The sequence below is a fragment of the Pongo pygmaeus genome, chromosome 2, assembly GCF_028885625.2.
Source record: "Pongo pygmaeus isolate AG05252 chromosome 2, NHGRI_mPonPyg2-v2.0_pri, whole genome shotgun sequence".
Lineage (NCBI taxonomy): Eukaryota > Metazoa > Chordata > Mammalia > Primates > Hominidae > Pongo > Pongo pygmaeus.
The window spans coordinates 111,898,979-111,920,896 of NC_085930.1; the positions used below are offsets into that span (position 1 = coordinate 111,898,979).

A 21,918-nucleotide genomic window follows, 5' to 3' on the forward strand; every position below is an offset into this window, starting at 1 on the left:
GGATAAGCTTTTTGATGTGCTGCTGGATTTGGTTTGCCAGTATTTTATTGAGGATTTTTGCATCAATGTTCATCAAGGATATTGGTCTAAAATTCTCTTTTTTTGTTGTATCTCTGCCAGGCTTTGGTATCAGGATGATGCTGGCCTCATAAAATGAGTTAGGGAGGATTCCCTCTTTTTCTATTGATTAGAATAGTTTCAGAAGGAATGGTACCAGTTCCTCCTTGTACCTCTGGTAGAATTTGGCTGTGAATCCATCTGGTCCTGGACTTTTTTTGGTTGGTAAGCTATTAATTATTGCCTCAATTTCAGAGCCTGTTATTGGTCTATTCAGAGATTCAACTTCTTCGTGGTTTAGTCTTGGGAGGGTGTATGTGTCGAGGAATTTATCCATTTCTTCTAGATTGTCTAGTTTATTTGCATAGAGGTGTTTATAGTATTCTCTGATGGTAGTTTGTATTTCTGTGGGATCGGTGATGATATCCCCTTTGTCATTTTTTATTGCATCTGTTTGATTCTTCTCTCTTTTCTTCTTTATTAGTCTTGCTAGCAGTCTATCAGTTTTGTTGATCTTTTCAAAAAACCAGCTGCTGGATTCATTGATTTTTTGAAGGGTTTTTTGTGTCTCTATTTCCTTCAGTTCTGCTCTGATCTTAGTTATTTCTTGCCTTCTGCTAGCTTTTGAATGTGTTTGCTCTTGCTTCTCTAGTTCTTTTAATTGTGATGTTAGGGTGTCAGTTTTAGATATTTCCTGCTTTCTCTTGTGGGCATTTAGAGCTATAAATTTCCCTCTACACACTGGTTTGAATGTGTCCCAGAGATTCTGGTATAAAGAATAACTGTGGTGGTAACCCACCAGAGTCAGCATGCTTGCTTCTGAGGATAGACAGAGGGCAGTGGGATTGGAGAGAGGTAGGGCAGAGGCTTCAGTTGTGTCTCTCTACTTCGTTGTTTCTTAAAAAGGATTTGGGCTTACAAGTTTCAAATACTAAGATTTGATAAAGTCAAATGGATTTTTAAAAATCACTCTACTGTATGTTTGAAACGTTCCATAATTTAAATAAAAGGGTTGGTATTATATATGTACTTGAGTTGCTATAATATTTTATGTTTTTTCTTTGCTTCACTTTTGAATTTTTCAGTGATCTCTGGGGAAGTTTCAGTCATTTTCTCTTTGAGGGATTTGTGTGTGTGGTGGTGATAGTGATGGTATTAGGTATTGCAGTCTTCCTACCACATGGGTAGCTTTTACTCACACGCAGTATGATTTGAAAGGAAAAGCATTGTAACATCTCACAGATATTCATGATTTTTTGTTGTTGGAATTGAGGGAGAGTTCTTATTTCAAAAATTCTTATGTGCTTTTTTGATTTTTACTAATAATATTAATAATGATAGAATATACAAATCATAAATTTATATTTACTGAGTTTTGCTGTCATTTTTAATTCTATGGTTCCTTTTGTTCTTTAGAAATGTATTTGATTACAAAAACACCGTGACAATGTATTCTTTCTTATTTCGTCCTTTCTGAAAGTTTACAGAAAGTTCCAGAATACACTGAAGTTTGGGAACTCCATCTCTCATTGAAAATGGCATGGATTCTTTAATTAACTTTGAACATTACCACATATTTTAATGGAAATATTCTGACAGATTATTATGTGGTATTTTATAATTGACAAAGAATATGATTTAGGCACGCAAGGGAGTAGGGAAACTTACTACTCAATAGAGTGAGCTATTCTTATTACTCCAGCTAATAATACGGAGTAAGCCGCATTATTAGCTGCAGTATTCAGTGTTTCAAATGTAAGAAAAAATCTGTCTGTTTTAATTCTCTCTTAACATTTACAAACTTGTTGTCATCTTTCAATCTACAGGTCTTCGTGGATGACTGTAGCCATAGTTGTTTTGTTTGGGGAGAATCTGAAGTTAACTAAAAATAAAAAAGCTTCTTTAGAAATTCAGCTTTCAGAAGTAACTTAATATTCTTCATGAAAAAGTCTACCAGGCTCTCTCCTTTACCCTATTTACTTATGATTCAGAAAGTATCATTCTGGCTGGGCATGGTGGCTCATGCCTGTAATCCCAGCACTTTGGGAGGCTGAGGTGGGTGGATCACTTGAGGCCAGGAGTTCAAGACCAGCCTGGCCAACATGGTGAGACCCTGTCTCTACTAAAAATACAAAAAAATTAGCCTGTCGTGGTAGTGCATGCTTGTGGTCCCAGCTACTTGGGAGGGTGAGGCAGGAGGACTACTTGAACCTGGGAGACTGGAGGTTGCAGTGAGCCAGGATCGCTCCACTGCACTCCAGTGTCACTCTGGGTGACAGAGTGAGACTCCGTCTCAAAAAAAAAAAAAAAGGTATCTTTCTATAAAATCAATGTATACGTTACACAATTTTTGGTAGTAATCCTATACTCTGTAGCATTAGGAAGATTATTTCATGGATGTAAAAGAGTAACAAGTGGTTACCACCCTACAGAAAAATTCCCCAGTCAACACGGAAAGCCTGAAGGACTGAGGGCTGAGTGGTTCATGTTTTGTGTTTTGACACAAACCTGTAACACAACAGTGATTAATAATAAGCCTGAAGCTGCAGATCTCTGTATAATTTGGAAGCACCATGGAAGATCACTATGAAATTTAATGCGTGTAAAATTTTGAAAAATTTGGATATGTCTGCCCACTTTTTAATCAAGCATTTAAAATATGAAATTAATTTATACATATTAATCAGATTATGGGTGTATATTGTGATATTTTTAGTCTGTATTAATAAATATGTGTTCTCTGAAAGACATTTTACTTAGGTACTTGGCTAAACTTTTTAAAGGAAAATTGCAATCCAAAAACAATTTTAGATTTAATCAGTACCTTGTTTGTTTCCCTCAATATTAAATAGGAAAATAGTGTCAGTGTAGTTATCTACATGATTTCTCACTGTTTTTCTTTGAGGCTGTTATCAGTTGATGGCCAGACTATACATATTGATTTTGAGCTGTGACCATTGAAGCAGATCAATTTTACCCCTTGAGATTTGTAAGAGATAATTTTGAAGTTCTCTACCTCATTACCATCTAATATTTGCCTTTATGATGTGTACTAGAGGAATATTTTACCATTATGCTGAATTTTGTAGTGAAATATTTTTGGTTGTAGTGGAAGCTTTGTGTATTTCAGAGAGATTCCTATCATTTTGAATATTTCATTATACCATCTTTAAGTTAGAATAGAAATGCCCACTCTGAAATCACTGCTGGATACCATTTGCTTCTGGCTGTGAATGCTGGACATAACCTTGTTGTGCTGTGATTTGGGTTATAGAACTAAATGGCTTCTGCTCTTTTTCTGCACAGTAATATTTGGGTATGTTGAGCTGTATGACAAGATGAATTTCAATCAAAGCTGAATACATAGTGGATTGCTAGCTGAAGTGACCTGAGGTCATTTTTGGTTCTCTAAAGGCAGTTTTGATTATTCATGTTTGGCACTAAGTATTTGCCTGTAGCCTATAATCTTCCCTCCTCAAGTGTTGTGAGATTAAAACTGTTCTAGAGGTGTGGTAGACATTGCTTAAGATTAAATATAGAATCCTAGGCAACTAGTTGTAGGGAGTCAAAGTCATTACTGTTCATTCAGTTTTTCTGAAATGACTAAATGAGAATTTATTTAGGGCGGAAGATGTTTTTAGGCTTAGATCTAAAATTGTGCTGCAGCTTCTTAAAGGACCCAGAGTTATTGTGTTACAAATAAAGCTATGTAATTTATTTTATTTTTGATGTTTGTTATAGTTTGTCTAGTTTGTTTCACTCTAAATCATAAGCATATTATTTTAATTTTGAAAGATTATTAGATAGCTGAATAACACTGCAGATGGTCCCTAACCTATAATGGCTTGACTTAGGATTTTTTTGATTTACAGTGAGTTTATTGGGATGTAACCTTATTGTAAGTTGAAAAGCATCTGTATATCAAGAAGAAATACAGTAACAGACCTCACTATCACTTATTATTGGTCATTTCTGTGTTTTCAAATTATGTCTATTGCTGTTTGAAACTTTTGTGCCTGGAAAGTTTTTTTCTTTCTTTATATACTTGTTATATTTTATTTTTCTATTGCTGTGTAACAAACCACCCAAAATGTTATGATTTAGACAAGGACAATAGGTTATTTTGCTCACAAATCTGTAATTTGAGCAAGGTTGTGTTAGCTGGGGTGGGAATATCCTTTCCAGATGGCTCGTTCATATGACTGGCAAGTTGGTACAAGCTGTTTGCTGAGAACTCAGCTGAGGCTGTAGGTTGGGAGCCTCAGTTGCATTGTATGTGGACCTCTACAGGCTGCTTGGGCTTCCTCACAGCATGGTGGCTGAGTTCCAAGAGTGACTGTTTCAGGAGTACAAGGTAGAATCTACATGACCATGTCAAACCTAGCCTTGGAGGTAATGTAGCATCACTTCTACCACTTTTCTTTTCCCGATATACTTCATTAGTGTTTGTCATGAAAGAAGCAGGTTAGTCCAGATATTGTATAGATGGAGTATTTACTACAATTATGATTTACTTAACAAATCTCTTGTTTTTAGATGTTAAAATAGTTTCATGTTTGTCTTATAAACCAGTGGTCTCCACGCTTTTTGGCACCAGGGACCAATTTCGTGAAAGGCAGTTTTTTCCAGCAGACCAGAGCTGGGGAGGTGGTTTTGGGATGAAACTGTTCCAACTCAGAAGATCATCAGGCATTACATTCTTATAAGGAGTGTGCAACCTAGATCCCTCGCATGTGCAGTTCACAATAGGGTTCACACTCCTATGAGAATCTGATGGCTCCACTGATCTGACAGGAGGTGGAGCTCAGGTGATAATGCTAGCTGGCACCTGCTGTGCAGGTGGGTTCCTAACAGGCCAATACTGGTCTGTGGCCTGGGGGCTGGGGACTCCTGCAATAAACAGTGTTACTGTGAGTATTCTTGTACATAAGCTCATTTGTTCATCCCTTTGAGATAAGTTTCTTGAGACGTAACAGCTGTGTCAGAAGAAAATAACCTTTTTAAGGCTTTTGAGAAAAAACATCTCACTTTCCTACCAGCTGTAGGAAAGGCTGAATACATAGTTTCCTACCAGCTGTATGTAAGATTTATCTTTTTACCTATGACCATTCCAACACTGGCTGCCATCCATTTTCATCTTTGCTAGTCTACTTTGCAATAAAGTGAATTCTTTTTTTTTGCATGGCTCAATTATGAATATTATTTGCACAGTCATACATATGGAATATCATATTAACTTGTAATGTAATTGAGGGAGAAATGCATATTTGGGAGGCAAGGAGCAGGAAAGAAACAGGTATAAATAGATAAGACACAGCTAAATTCAGATTAATTGAACTTGGTGAACAAAAATTGGGAAGTAGAAGTGTGGGGAGCAGATGGCTGTTTTTATAAACATTGTAGAATTTTTTTTATTAAAAAAGCAAAAAGTATTTTAATACATAATAAAAATCGAATTCAGATAAATTCAGTGTCTGTCTCTGGATCATGTAAGAAATGGATGATTTTTCTTTTGTGTCTAATTTTCAGTATTTTGCAGAGTTTTTGTAACTTACATGAATACATTTTTGTGAAGAAAATTAACAGGCTTCAACTTTTTAAACAACTGTGTTTTACTTATCCGGACAAAAAGGATGTCTTTAAATCATTCACTAAACAAAATAATTTACAGTATTAATAATATCCTTATCCACATGCTAATGAGTATAAGAAAATAATGTATGTATGGTGACAAATCCTTTTTTTAAACCATTGAAACAACATAAATATGGAAATGAACATATTTCACAGTTAGCCAAGCATACTGCATTTACATCTTAGCTTGGAACTATACAAAAACTTCCAGTAGCTCTTTCAGTTTTCAAAACACCATTAAGGGATGTGAGGGCAATCTGGTTGTGACATCTGTCGCCTCATTGATCACCAGGGTTCATTCAGCTGATCTGACTGGCTAGGTAGATGTCCCCTTCCTCCCTCGTGGCTCCATGTGTGTCCCAACCAAAGCCCTGTGATTGATCAGGTCCTTCCTTGATTGAGGAGGACCATACTTTGGTCAAGGGTACACAGGTAGCTATATGCTCCCTTGCTAGAACCTCCAAACATGCTCTTAAAACACCATTAAGATTAAGAAAATTTAAAGACAAAACAATGAAAGTCTAACCAGCTTTGACATCATCCATATTTACCTTCCCTGTCTTTTATCAATGCATAAACTCACATTTTTACTTAGTCATATTCTGTGGATACCTGTGTAATCTGGTTGTGCTTTTTCCTAGAAGAAGCCTTGCTAGTTGTGGGATTGGTATGAGGTGAAAGTCTCCCCAGGAGGGGAAGGTATCAAAAATGTTTTGGTTTCCTGAGGCTTCTGTTTCCTCATCTATAAAATAAATCCAATAATACCTTCCTTAAAGGAGTAATTGAAATAATAAATTTAAATCACCTACCACAGTGCCTGACTTAGAGTAAGCATGTAGTAGTTATTTTTCCTTCCCTCATCACCCTTTCATATTTTTAAATGGATTTTTTTTTTTTTTTTTTTTTTTGAGACTGAGTCTCGCTCTGACGCCCAGGCTGGAGTGCAGTGGTGTGATTTTGGCTTACTGCAACCTCTGCCTCCCAAGTTCAAGCAATTCTCTGCCTCAGCTTGTCGAATAGCTGGGATTACAGGTTCCTGCCACCACACCTGGCTAATTTTTGTATTTTTATTAGAGATGGGGTTTCACCATCTTGGCTAGGCTGGTCTTGAACTCCTGACCTTGTGATCCACCCGCTTTGGCCTCCCAAAGTGCTGGGATTACAGGCATGAGCCACCACGCCTGGCCTAAATGGATTCTTATTCTTACAAACTTTGTGTATCTTTGACTACTCACTTAAACAACCATGTTTTAATTTGCTTATTGGTGGTAGAGTCCTTTTATCCGTTGTTTCTTGTTCATATCATTTTTTTGTTTTACTGGAGTGTTCATACATACTTTTTAATTGATAAATGTTATTTATGATAAAGATAGTGATTCTTTGTAATACATTTTCCAAGATAATATATTCATTTTGAAAGATATATAGTATTATAAGATTGCTTCCTCCACTCCTTACTTAAATGTTTAATTTGGAGTCTTTCTAGTATAAGGAATAAAGTAAGGATATCATTTAATGAATAGTCTGTCTTTTATCTTTTCTAGAGTCTTAAATATACTTTTCTTTGTTTTCCTCTTTGTGTTGTCTTTTCCACAATGGTTTTCTTTTTTTTTTTTTTATCATTATACTTTAAGTTTTAGGGTACATGTGCACAACGTGCAGGTTTGTTACATATGTATACATGTGCCATGTTGGTGTGCTGCACCCGTTAACTCGTCATTTACATTAGATATATCTCCTAATGCTCCCCCACCCCACGACAGGCCCCATTGTGTGATGTTCCTCACCCTGTGTCCAAGTGTTCTCATTGTTCAGTTCCCACCTATGAGTGAGAACATGCGGTGTTTTTTATGGCTGCATAGTATTCCATGGTGTATATGTGCCACATTTTCTTAATCCAGTCTATCATTGATGGACATTTGGGTTGGTTCCAAGTCTTTGCTATTGTGAATAGCGCCTTGATAAACATACGTGTGCATGTGTTTTTATAGCAGCATGATTTATAATCCTTTGGGTATATACCCAGTAATGGGATGGCTGGGTCAAATGGTATTTCTAGTTCTAGATCCCTGAGGAATCGCCACACTGTCTTCCACAATGGTTGAACTAGTTTACAGTCCCACCAACAGTGTAAAAGTGTTCCTGTTTCTCCACATCCTCTCCAGCACCTGCACAATAGTTTTCATAAATAAATACTTCTCGCAGATTTATGCTTTATGATATTTTTATTTATTTGGACAAAAGCCTTCAGTCCTTACCTTAGGGCCATGAGAAGTGTTATTGTAATTATCTCCACTTTATTTTAAAGTTGAAGAAACTGAATCATAGCAGTTATTCTGTTAAGAAATGTGGCATTTGAAGTCAGGTCTTCCTGACTCCAAAGTTCAAATTCTTTGCCAGCATATTATACCGCCACTCCATTTATTCAAGTGCACTATTATCACTCAATAAAAATCTTTAGTTTTCTTTGTCTAAGTCCTACATTTCTCTTTTAAGTTTTTTGTTTTCTTTGTAGAGTCAGGGTCTTGCTGTGTTGCCCAGGATAGTCTCGAGCAATCCTCCTGCTTTGGCCTGCCAAAGTGCTTGGATTACAGGTGTGAGCCACCATACCTGACCCACTTTTTTTTTGTATGGTTTGTATTTTTGTTGCTGTTTATTAATGAGATTTCAAAAGTTATATTGTAATTATAGTAGAAACTATGGCGTCTTCAATCTTTATGGTTATCTAGTTACTTTACTAGGCATCCCAAAAAGAAAAAGCACCAATTGTGTTTTTACCATGTTTCTGAACTTGAATTCGTAAGTGCTAAATCTGTTTTTAAGAAAATGTTTGTTTTAATATAAAGTTTAATAAAATGCATTTAAATATACATAAACATTTTTAAAGCATAGCTAAATCACTTGTAAGATTATATTTTCTTTAAATTTATACACTTTTTCATTTTCTCAGTTTATTGTTTATACCAAAGTCTTATGTTTTGCTTCTTGTCAGGGAGATTTAAATAGGTGTCCTTCTTTGCCATGGATACTTTGAAAACTCCTCATGGATTAGAATAAGAAATGTATTATCCTTTGGGTAGCACAAAACTTTGGGTAGCTTTCAAGTGAGTAACAGTAGACTTTTAGAAAGTTTCTTCTGAATTGACTGCCATGTGTATTTGTTAATATTTGCTCTATGCTCAGAATTAAACATTTAAATAAACTGAAAAAGACAGACAATAATAAATGTTGGTTAGTCTGTGAAACAACTGCAGCTTTCATATATTGATGGACAGTAAATTGGTACAACCACTTTGGAAAGCCATTTGACAGTCTCTAATAAAGCTAGGTAGATGCTTACCTCTTATTGGAGCAATCCTCCTGGCAGGTGTATACCCAAAAGAAGTGAATGCACATGTTCACAAAAAGACATTACAAGAATGTCCATAGCAGCTTTGCTCATAGTAGACCCAAACTCTAAACAACCCAAATGTCCAGGAGTAGAATGGATATGTAAATGTTTCTCTAGTCACACAATGGAATATTATATGACAATAAAATACCAACTACTACTATAGCTAACATACACAGCTTTCACTCCATTATATGGAAGCCAGCAATGGTAATTGCCCTCTTTTCATTTCTTTTCTTGTATATCTTTGCTATCTCCCCTTTTTTCTTGATTATTTTAGCTGGTAAGTTATCTATTTTGTTCATATTTTTCAAAGATCCAGGATTTTGATTTATTACTTTCCTTAAAAATATTTTTTCCCACCTCATTGATTTCTGCTCACACCTTTCTTGCTTCATTTTGGTGTACTTTGTTGTTCATGTTTCAGCTTTTTATGTTGGAGATTTAATTCAGGTATTTTTATTCTTTTATTATGGGTATTTATATTCTTTTATATAATTATGGGTTACATATTTTTTCATTTCTACTTTTATCCTATCCTATATGTAGTTGATAGGATTTGCCTCTGTGTCCCCACCTAAATCTCATCTTGAATTGTAACCCCACGTGTGGAGGGAAGGACCTGGTGGTGGGAGGCGATTGGATCATGGGGGCTGTTTCCCCCATGCTGTTCTTGTGATAGTGAGTGAGTTCTTACAAGAGCTGATGGTTTTAAAGTGCGGCACTTCCGGCCAGGCACAGTGGCTCACGCCTGTAGTCCCAGCACTTTGGGAGGCTGAGGCAGGTGGATCATAAGGTCAGGAGATCGAGACAATCCTGGCTAACAGTGAAACCCTGTTTCTACTAAAAATACACACAAAAAATTAGCGGGGCATGGTGGCAGGCACCTGAAGTCCCAGCTACTGGGGAGGCTGAGGCAGGAGAATGGCGTGAACCCGGGAGGCGGAGCTTGCAGTGAGCCGATATCGCGCCACTGCACTCCAGCCTGGGTGACAGAGCGAGACTCTGTCTCAAAAAAAAAAAAGTGCGACACTTCCTGCCTCTCTTGCTCTCTCTCCTGTCACCATGTAAGACATGCTTTGCTTCTCCTTCATCTTCTACCATGACTGTAAGTTGCCTGAGGCCTCCCTAGCCATGTGGAACTGTGAGTTAATCAAACCTCTTTCCTTTATATATTACCCAGTCTCAGGTGGTATCTTAATAGCAGTGTGAGAATAGGCTAATACAATAGTGTTTTTACTGTTAGCTTTTTATTTTATTTACTTAGTTTCTTATTTTTTAAACTTAAAAAACCATTTTAAATTCTTTTGGATAGATAGAGCTAAAAATTAAAACAGTTGAACTCATGGAAATAAAGAATAGAATGATGGTTACCAGGAGCTGGGAAGGGTATTGGAAGGGAGAGTGGGGGTGGTTAATGGGCACAAAAATATAGTTAGCTAGAATGAATAAGACCTAGTATTCTAAGTTCTGCAATTTTGGTTTGTATTTTCTCTTAAGGTTTGTTTAATACAGAGTTAAAAAAATTTGCAGGTAAAAGGGCCTTTTGGATTATTTATGTTTTAATTAATTTCTAGTTTTGTTTGTTTCCCTGAGACAGGGTCTCATTCTGTTTTCCAGGCTGGAGTGCAGTGATGTGATCATAGCTCACTGTAGCCTCGACCTCCTGGGCTCAAGTGATCCACCCACCTCAGCCATCTAAGTAGCTAGGACTACAGGCATGTGCCATCATGCCTGGCTAATTATTATTATTATTATTTTTAAGTAGAGAAGAGGTCTTGCTGTGTTGCCCAGGCTGGTCTGGAACTCCTGAGCTCAAGCAATTCTCCTGCCTCAGTCTCCCATAGTGCTGGGATTACAGGTTTGAGCCAACATGCCAGCCCAATTTCTAGTTTTATTGCATTGTAATCATACAAATTATTTTTACTTTGTGGAGTATATTAATATTTTTTCATGATCTGTTATATGATCAATTTAAAGGAACATTCTATGTTAAGTAAAATATACATGTTCCATTATTTGAATATAAAATTTGATATCTACCCATAATATCTAATCTATGTTATTTAGGTCTTCTATATCCTCACTTATTTTTGTTCTTTTGAAAGTCTCAGACTGATAGTAGTGTGATAAAATATTTTATTGCTTCTTGTATCCTATGTAGTTTTCACATTAGAAAGGTGGTTGCTATACTGTTTAAGGCATAACACTCATTACTATAATCATTGCTGTTATACATTGTTGTGAATGGTATATAATATATACATATATGTATAATAAATCTAATATGTGTATATACATATAATACATATACATATATGTACGATAATATATAACATAATAAATAACATAGTATATATTTTATGTATATACTATATATACTATATTATTTTTTAATTTTAAAATTTATGTATAATGAAATTTACCTTTAATGAAATTTAGTTCTGTGGAGACTCAGTTCTATGAGGTTTAATATATGCATTAACTCTTGTTACCACCACCAGAAAGATACAGAACAATTCCAGTTTCCCAAAGAATAACCTTGTGCTGCTTTTTTCTTAGGCAAACCACCCTCCATCCCAGTCCCTGGCAATCATGGATGTCTTCCCTGCCACTATAGCTTTATCTTTTCCAGAATGTCATATAAATGGAATCATACTGCATATAATCTTTGCAGCTGGTTTCTTTCAGTTAATACAGTGCAGTTGAGATTCATCCATGTCACTGCATGTATCAGTAGTTCATTACTGCTGAGTACTGTATCATTATGTGGATGTACCACAGTTTATTTTTTCATGTACACATTGAAGGACATGTGCACTGTTTTCTGTTTTTGCCTGCAGATTAAATATCCCTTATCCAAAATGCTTGAGACCAGAAGTGTTTCAGATTTCAGTGTTTTTTGGATCTTGTAATATTTGTATATACATAATGAGATATCTTGGGGATGGGACCCAAGTCTAAGCACAATATTTATGTTTCATATACACCTTGTATAAAATAAGGCCAAGGTAATTTCATACAATATTTTAAATATTTTCAGTGCATGAAACAAAGTTTGTATTAAGTACTTACGTGTGGAATTTTCCACTTGCGTCATGTCAGTGCTCAAAAAGTTTTGGATTTGGGAGCATTACAGATTTCAGATTTTTGGATTTGGGATACTTAATCTATATTGTAACTAAATATTGCTATTTTTGCGTACAATTTTTGTGTACAAGGTTTTCTGTGAACTTAAGTTTTTATTTCATTAGAATACTTAGGATGGTTGAGGCATATATGATAGGTATGTATTGAACATTTTAATGAAACTGCCAAACTGTTTTCCAGGATTCCTGTACCATTTCTGCATTCCCACTAGCAATGTATGAAAAACTTCAGTTGCTCTACATACTCACCGTTTTTCATGCTAGTCATTCTAATAAGTTCATAGTTATATCTCAGTATAATTTTAATTTGCACTACTGTAATGATTATGATATTGAGCATCCTTGCGTCTATTTGACAGATATATATTTCTTTGGTGAAATGTCTGTTTAAATATTTTGTTCATTAAAATTTTTTTCTTAATTTTGAGTTTTGAGAGTTCTTTATATATTCTGGGTACAAATATTTTCTGTCAGTATGTGGCTTGTCTTTTCTTACAGTGTTCTTCACAGGGGAGAAATTTTAATTTTGGTGAAGTTTACTTATATTCAGTTGTATAATACATTTTGGGTTAATTTTTGCATATGGAGTGAGGAATGAGTGTAAGTTAACATTTTTGCATGTGGATGTTCAGGTGTTTCAGCATCATTTTGTTATATGATTATCCTTTTCTCAATGTTGCCTTTGCACCTTTATCATAAACTAATGGACTATATTTCTAAACTCTAGTTTGTTTCCTTGTTCTATGTGTGTACATTTTGTCCATACTACATTGTTTTGATTACCATAGTTTTTTGTGTGTCTTAAAATTATTGTGCAATTCTTGCATATCCCCCCAAAATTGTTTTGCATATTCTAGTTTTTATTTACCTTTCCATAGAAAGTTTAAACTTAGTTTACATCCACAAAATACCCTGTTGGGATTTTGATTGAAGTTGCATTAAGTCTATAGGTCAATTTGGGGAGAATTGACGACTAATTTGAGTCTTACTACATGAACATGGAATGTCTCTTCATTATTTATATGTTTAAAAAGTTTTCTTTCATCACTATTTTAGAATTTTTAATGTACAGATTCTGTAGATGTTTTGTTAGGGTTAAAGCAATACTTCTTTATTGTTGTTATTGTTGGAGCTATTGAGAAATGGTACTTTAAAAGGGATTTATTTTCCAATTGTTCATTATTGGTATATTGAAATATACCAGATTTTGCTAAACTCACTTATAGGAGATTTTTTTGTAAATTCCTTGGGATTTTTTACATAGATAATCATGTCATCTGCAAATATTTCTTTCATTCAAATCTAAATGTCTTTTATTTTTCTTCTTATACTGGCTATAGCTTTCAGTAAAATACTGAATCATGGGTGAAGAGAATGAACATCCTTGCTTTCTTCCCAGTTTCTGGGGAAACACCTAGTCTTTCATCATTAAGTATGATGTTAGCTGTAGGTTTTTTGTTTTCTACTTGCTTTGTTTCAGATTGAGGAGATCTCTTTTATTCCTAGGTTACTGAGAGTTTTTATCATGAATGGATGTTGAATTTTGTAAAATGGTTTTTTATTAGTAATTGATATGGCTATGTGGTTTGTCTTGTTTCATCAATTAATTATGATGAATTACACCTTTTTTTTTTTTAATTGAGATGTCACTCTGTCGCCCAGGCTGGAGTGCAGTGGCGTGATCTCGGCTCACTGCAAGCTCGGCCTCCTGGGCTCATGCCATTGTCCTGCCTCAGCCTCCCAAGTAGCTGGGACTACAGGCACCCGCCACTGCGCCCAGCTAATTTTTTGTATTTTTAGTAGAGCCGGGGTTTCACTGTGGTCTCAATCTCCTGATCTCATGATCCGCCCGCCTTGGCCTCCCAAAGTGCTGGGATTACAGGCATGAGCCACCGCACCCGGCCACTTACTGTTTTTCAAATGTTGAATCAGCCCTGGATTCCTGGGATAAACCTCACTTGGTCATCATGTTTTATTCTTTTAATATATTCTGGATCAACATGCTTATATATTGTTGAGGAGTTTTTGCATCTGTGTTCCTAAGGTATACTGTCTATACGTCTTTGTCTTGTATAACTAAGTGACTTGGACCTTTTTGATGTCTATAAATGCTTATTTAATGATAGTTCCTTCAAATTGAGCTGTTACAGTACAGTTTGCCTCTCCCTCAATATTGCTTTGTTTTGTTTTTTTGGTTGAGTGGTATCTTAGTATGTTTGGGCTGCTATAACAAGGTACCTTAGACCGGGTAATTTATAAATAATGGAAATTTATTGCTCACTGTTCTGGAGGCCGGGAAGTCCAAAATCAAGGCACTAGCAGCTTTGCTGTCTATCGTGGCCCCATTTGTCATACAAAGTGTCTTCTTTGTGTCCTTACATGTTGGAAGGGGTAAATAAACTCACTCAGGCCTCTTTTATAAGGGTACTAACCTCATTCATGAGGGATAGTCCTTATGACCTAATTACCTCCAAAAGGCTCCACCTCTTAACACTATTACATTGGGGATTAAGTTTAACATATGAATGGGGGCAGGCAAAAACATTCAGACCATAGCAGGTAAAATCAGAGCATTTCAGCCGGGCATAGTGCCTCACGCCTGTGATCTCAGCACTTTGGGAGACCAAGGCAGACGGATCATGTGGTCAGGAGATCAAGACCATCTTGGCTAACATGGTGAAAATCTGTCTCTACTAAAAATACAAAAAATTAGCCGGGCATGGTGGCACGCGCCTGTAGTCCCAGCTACTCAGGAGGCTGAGGCAGGAGAATCACTTGAACCCAGGAAGGGGAGGTTGCAGTGAGCCGAGATCACGCCACTGCACTCCAGCCTGGGCAATAGAGCGAGACTCTTAACTTTTTTTTTTTTTTTTTTTTTGAGAGAGTCTCGCTCTGTCACCCATGCTGGAGTGCAGTGGCGCGATATCGGCTCACTGAAAGCTCCGCCTCCCGGGTTCATGCCATTTTCCTGCCTCAGCCTCCCAAGTAGCTGGGACTACAGGCACTCGCCACCATGCCCGGCTAATTTTTTGTATTTTTAGTGGAGACGGGGTTTCGCCGTGTTAGCCAGGATGGTCTTGATCTCCTGACCACGTGATCTGCCTGCCTCGGCCTCCCAAAGTGCTGGGATTACAGGCGTGAGCCACCGTGCCCGGCCAAAAAGAGTTTTTATCAGCTGAAATGTTTTTGATTTTCATTTTTCGTTTTCTTTATATGAAATAGGTTTATATGGATAGCTTTATATGAAACTTGCCTCCTATCTTCTGTATTTTTTGAAATACCTTAAATTATCCTTGGTTAATGTGATATTCCACATGGAAGAGATCAGAGGTTTCAGTTGTTTCTAGGACTCTTACTTTCTTAGTTCTTTAGTTCTTTTCTTAGTTATTGATATTTATATATCAAGAAAATCACCCTTTATTAAAAAAATGTGCTGCAAATATATTCTCTAGTCTATGTGTTTTTTTCTTTATAGTGTTCTGTTTCTATGTGGCATTTAACATTTTTTGTATTTACATTTCTCACGCTTATTTTGTTCTTTCTAATAAATTATTTACGAACATTTTCTCCAGTCTGAGATTGAAATATGTATATATGTATGTATATGTGTTTGTATTCCTACCTCCCATGGCCTCTTCTAGATCTTTGAATCGTTTTGTGTTTATTTTTTAAATCTTAGAGTTGTTTGGTGTTTATTTTGAAGTAGGACATGAGACAGGCTCCAACATGCATATGTAATCGGTCTGTTAATTTTGTGTAGATCAATATCTAGTGGACCTCTCTTCATTTACATCACTTTGTGTTTCAGATTACATTCAGGTGCTTCATATAATCTGTCAGTTTTTTCTCCTGAGTTTTCTCTGGGGGCCTCTGACCAGCTTCCGTACAGATAGGCTGTCTGGTGGGAAGGCTGTCACCTTGGAATCATCCTGAGATTCCCTTTGCCGCTTTCCTTTGTTCAATATTCTCATCTTCCTTTTTTTACTTCCTCATGGTGAGTGTGGAGGGTATTCAGTGGAGTTGATGGTATGATACATGATTTTGGGAAGATAATGAAAAGCCAGACCATGAAGAACCTCATATGCCATAATGAGTTTTAGCCTCTTTTTAATGGTTGTGTAACTATTGAGAATATTTTATAGGGGAGTTACGTTTGCTCTTACAGAGGATCCACTGTGGCTAAAGTTTGTAGAATAGATAGAATAAAGGAAAATTAGATAAAGCCTATTGTAGTAATTCAGGAAAGATATAATGGTGCACAGAAATAAGACAGTCATAGTGGGGGTGTCATTTTCACAGAGCTTGGGGTTAATTGGGCGTGGGAGAAAGGAAAGAAGGGTCAAGGATGGTACTCAGACTGCTGAGTTTGGCTAGTAGATTGATCCTCAGAGTACTCATGTTTAGAGTAGGCACTGAGTTTAATTTTGGACATACAGTGTGAATGATTGCAATAGATCCTTTGCCCACATTCACCAAACGTTAACAGTTTGCTATGTTTACTTTATAGTTTATCTCTCTCTCTGTCTTTATCTCTTTCACTTTGTGTGCACGTGTGTGTGCGTGTGTCTGTGTTTTCTGACCCATTTGAGAAGTTTGTGGACATGATGCTCTTCTAATTCTAATTACTTCATTGAATATTTCCTTGAAACAAGCTGTGAATTTCAAAATCAAGAAACTAACATTGATTCAGTATTGTTAGCTAATCTACAGACCTTATTCAGATTTTGCCAATTGTCCCGATAGTGTTCTTTATGGGAACAAAACTTCCAGATCTTGAATTGCAGTCAGTTATCATGCCTTTTTAATCTCTTATAATCCGGAAGAGTTTTTCAGTCTATGATTGCTGGAAATTTTAATGGCTTTGGAATTATGTGTGTATATGTTGGGGGTGGTGTTGATATGGGAAACAGACTTGTGATGGTGGTCCTTAGACCACAGAGTATAAATTAGAATCAGGAATGGACTCTGGGGAGATGGATTTTCTACTGTCTAGTTGCTGGAAAGGTAGAAAACAGATCTGCTACTCAAGGATGACTGCATTGGTTTGTTTTTTTTACCTGAGATGAATAATTTGGCTTTGATAATTTGGTTCAGGAAGTAGGAGAGACTGATGCTTAGATATGTTTTTATCCTTAAGTAGCATAGAATTTACATGGCATATACATGACTATGTAAATTCTTCCTACCTGGAAACATAGCACCGAATAGAAAAGGATTGGAGTGTGGCCAAAAAAAATGAGCTTCTTATATCTGTCTTGGGCACACAGTGTTACTGTTAGGTGCTGGCCTCTCTTAAGCTCTCTTGGGAACTTATATATTCCTGTTCTCTGTAGCCATCTTGCTGATATTATGATTCCGTATTTCTGACTACTTAACATTCGTTAACCATGTGTGTCTGTTTTCTGTTTGCATATTTACAGAAATTATTTATAGGCTGTCTTTTAAAAGGGAAAGTAGCGCTATTCCTTGTCAATACTTAGTCCTCTGTGTTGAATTATACCTTTAAAGAGTATTATAGGAGTATATGTTTCTTTGTGTTATGTATTGAGTATTGTCTTTATTTTGTCTGTTAAGCCCTCAGATGTGTGGACTAGAGGTATGATCTCTCTATATGCAGCTCTTCTCAGAGATTTATATCTACATGTAGTTGTGACTGACAGTTGTATTATTTGCTGCCACATTTCCAGTTGTGTGATTGAGTAGTTAACAGGCAGGCTTTGTCATTCAACTGGCCTGGATTTTATCCAACTCTGAATTTGGGTAAATTGCATAATTTTTCAATATTCATTTTTCTCTTTAAAGCGGGGCAATATTGTCAACTTTTTATGACTAACTTTCAGATTTAAATGAGATAATATTAAAATTTAGTTATGGGATCTGGCACAAATTGAGAATGCGAAAACAGTAGTTATTATTTTACTTCCTGCCATCTGCTTGATTATTATAGTCTGTTCACTCTGAGAATTGAGACTGCCCTGTTTTTTTATGTTCTCTCAAAAAATTTTTTAAATGTCTTCTACAGGATTTTGTCTCCACAATTATCCGTTTACTTGAAAGCCCCTCAACATACATTAGAGCAAAAGCCTTCCTGGTTCTTCTATATATTTTGATTTATAACCGTGAGATGTTGCTGCTCAGTTGCCAAGCAAGGTAAGATTTTCTCTGATGGTTTCATCAATAACTTCAATTTAGTGCCTGTTGTATTAGTAGTTGTAGGGCATTTCTTGGCCTCTGTGTATCTGGTATTTTTTTAAGAGTTTTTCCAGAGGTTTAATATTTCACTTGTAATCTCAGCTTGGAAGTACTGAGGACCCAGAGAAGACCTCTGAAGCTATAGCAGGGTGAGAAATGCCTGGTATGTCCTTGATATGGTTTGTCTCTCTGTCCCCACCCAAATCTTACCTTGAATTATAATCCCTGTAATCCCCACGTGTCAAAGGTGGGACCAAGTGGGAGTAATTGGATCATGGGAGTGGTTTCCCCCATTCTGTTCTTGTGATAATGAGTGAGTCTCACCACATCTGGTGGTTTTTTAAGTGTCTGGCATTTCCCATGCTGGCACTCACTCCATCCTGCTGGCTGTGAAGAAGGAGTCTGTTTTTCCTTTACCCTCTGCCATCGTTGTAAGTTTCATGAGGCCTCCCCAGCAGTGTGAATTAATTAAACCTTTTTCCTTTATAAATTACCCAGTCTCAGATATTTCTTCACAACAGTGTGAGAATGGGCTAACACAGCCCTAGATCTGAGAACAATCCAAAGCAGGGTGTTGAGATGGTTCTGGTTTGTACCTTTGGGAGTCGATATTAGACCAGTGGCTTGGTTTTAATTTTCCTTATTGTAAGATTCTGGAATAAGTAGCTGAAGGCTCAGAAGGAGGAGCAGGGCAGGGGGTGAGAGTTTATGGACTGGTAGGAAGGACAGGTCTTTCTCCTGGCTTGTAACTCTTTTCTCTAAAAGGAGGAGCTGTTCTAGATGCTCCTCAAGTTTGCTTCATGTTCTGATGCTTTCTTATTAACACCTTCTGAACCATCTGATCCATGCTGTATGGAAGCCCAGAGGAGCCCTGACAGTTTGGTTTAATGTCTGTTTCTAGATCCAGGGTTTTACTTGTTCTAGAGTACTGAGCAGAGCCTGGTATTGCTGAGATTGATCTAGATTAGGAGTGGACAATTTTTTTTTTCCTGGTAACAGTGAGAGAGTAGGGTTTGTAGGTCAAGAGGCAAAATTGGGGCTATTATATACCTTCCTATATAACAAACAAGACAACACATTTCCATGTGTATTTTTGGAGACAGGGTCTTATTCTGTTGCCCAGGCTGGAGTGCAGTGGTGTAATCATGGCTCACTGGAGCCTTGATCCCCACACCAGGCCCAAGCGATCCTCTCACTTCAGCTTCCGGAGTAGCTGGGACTTTAGGTGTATGCCATCATGCCCAGATACTTTTTAAAATATTTTGATAGAGACAGGGTCTCACTGTGTGGTCCAGGCTGGTCTTGAACTCCTGGGCTTGAGTGATTCTCTTGCCTCAGCTTCCCGAAGTGCTAGGATTACAGGCATGAGCCACCATACCCAGCCTACATATTTTTTATTGACATAAAAAATACCAATATTAATTGAATGAAATTTTTCTTTTGTAATACAGGTCTGTTAAGGAGAAGAAGAGAATTCTTTTTTCGGGGAAGGGGGAGATAACATTTTGCTTAATTGGGGATCAAAGTTAGTGTCCTTATCATTAAATCAGTTGCAAATGTTCTTCTCAGTGCTGATTTTTAATGTGATTTAATGTGTTTTGTCTTTGAAAATGTCTTCACACAGATAGATACTGCCAAATAACAATATCAACTCATGAACGTATGATTTTAATTAAGCAGATTTGTCACTGGGAAGGCATTTGTAGAATTCTGTTAGGTTCTTCTCTTGATTTTTGTGTGTCAGGATGTCATTACATTGTAGATCAATCACTTCCAGTTGAGGGGTGTGGAATTTCCTAACAAACCTCCTTGTTTCTCATCTTTTAGGGATCATTGGTTTTCCTTGTCGAATGTCTTGAAGTGTGATGTTTCATGTATTTTGGCTATTTTTTGGTTGTTTTAGATGGGAAGGTGAATCCTGTTTCTGTTAGTCCATTATGGCCAGAAGTGGAAGTTGCTCTTGTCTATTTATTTTTAATGGCCTCACCGCTGGCTTTGCTCCCTCTCATTTGTCTTTGCGTTTACCATCATTTTTCACTGGAACAACTAATATAGCTTCTCAACAGTTCTACCATATAGAGTTAGAGCAAGAAAAGAGAAAAACAAAAAAAAGGAGAAAATAAAACAATAAAAGAGAAAGAACAAGTAAAAAAGTGTCTCAATGGATGCTGTTACATCATTTCTTGTATTCACAGTCTGGTTTCTATATAGGAGCTAGAGTACCTACACACTGCAAATCAGCTTTTGTTTCTTCCCTGCTCGGACTCCTCCAGTAACACCCAGTCACTCTGAAATACCCCTGTTCCTCACCATGTCCTACCAGTCCTGCCTTGTCTAGTTCTTGCCCTTGTGTTAGCCCTTGTCTTATTTGGGCATGCTCCATTCCAGCCCCATGGCTTGCCTGTTGCATTTTGAATGCACTAAGCCTATGCAGTCACCTCAGGGCTCTTCTTGGTTGCTGTTTCCTGTGCGTATGATCTCTTCCTTCAGATGCTTGCATGACTGGCTTCCTCAGATCATTCAAGTCTCTGTCCAAGGTTTACTTCTTCTGAGAGCCACTCTGATGATGCTATCTAAAATACTTCCTGTAACCTCAACTTCAGAAACTCTTTAACTGGAAGGAACTAAACCACTTACACCTTCAGATATTGGGTATGACACATGTGGTCCTTCCTCCCTGGGAATTGCTGTGACTTATCTCTGAATAAATGTTTAGAAGCTGAAGCAGTGGTGGGAACATAGTGGTCTGAAGGCATGCCCCTGACACTGACCTCCACTCTTCTCACTCTCTGGAGCAACACACCAAACAGGGTGAGTGTAGAGAGAGGGTCCGGAAGGTGACCTTAGCCTTGCAGGGGAGGTAAGGTAGGCTCCATTTTTCCTGCACTGTGTGGCAGAGATGGTGCTCCTGTCTTTGGGCTCCTAAGCTCAGCATGAATAGTAGAACTTGGAGCTTCTGTAGGGTCTAAAATGCAGATGCTTTCTACATATGGTGGTTTGGGCTTGCAGTCTTATCCCCACAAGATCTTGAGCAGAACGGAAATGGTGGGCCAATCCGACCCTGTCTGTAAGGTTCTAGAAAGACTACGCCACCTTCCTGTCCTTGAAGAGAACAGCTCCCTCTTAATACCTGCTTCTTTGCCACACCTGTCCTGATTGGGCACTGAGTAGGTTAAGAAGTCAATAGGCAGAGATTTGTCCCAGCCCGTTTAGGGAAACATAGTACTTGAAAGAGAAAGAATGGGAAGACCAGGCAGGCCTGCCCGCTCGCCCACCCTCCCTCCTTCCCTCCCTCCCTTTCTCTCTCTCTCTTTTTTTTTTGAGATGGAGTCTCACTTAATCTCTGCTCACTGCAATCTCTGCCTCCCGGGTTCAAGCAATTCTTCTGCTTCAGCCTCCTGAGTATTTGGGACTACAGGTGCCCGCCACCACGTCCAGCTAATTTTTGTATTTTTAGTAGAGACAGGGTTTCACCATGTTGGTCAGGCTGAACTC

General features: G+C 37.3%; 1 protein-coding gene across 6 annotated transcripts in view; it reads left to right on the top strand.

Moving 5' to 3' along the window:
• ULK4 (unc-51 like kinase 4) overlaps positions 1–21,918 on the top strand; it is a 722,036-nt gene that overhangs the window by 190,617 nt on the left and 509,501 nt on the right. For all 6 annotated transcript variants that reach the window (XM_054482410.2, XM_054482411.2, XM_054482412.2 and 3 more), the window contains one exon: positions 18,254–18,381. In XM_054482410.2, coding sequence (XP_054338385.1) covers positions 18,254–18,381 — 128 coding nt within the window. The remainder of the gene's footprint in view (positions 1–18,253; positions 18,382–21,918) is intronic.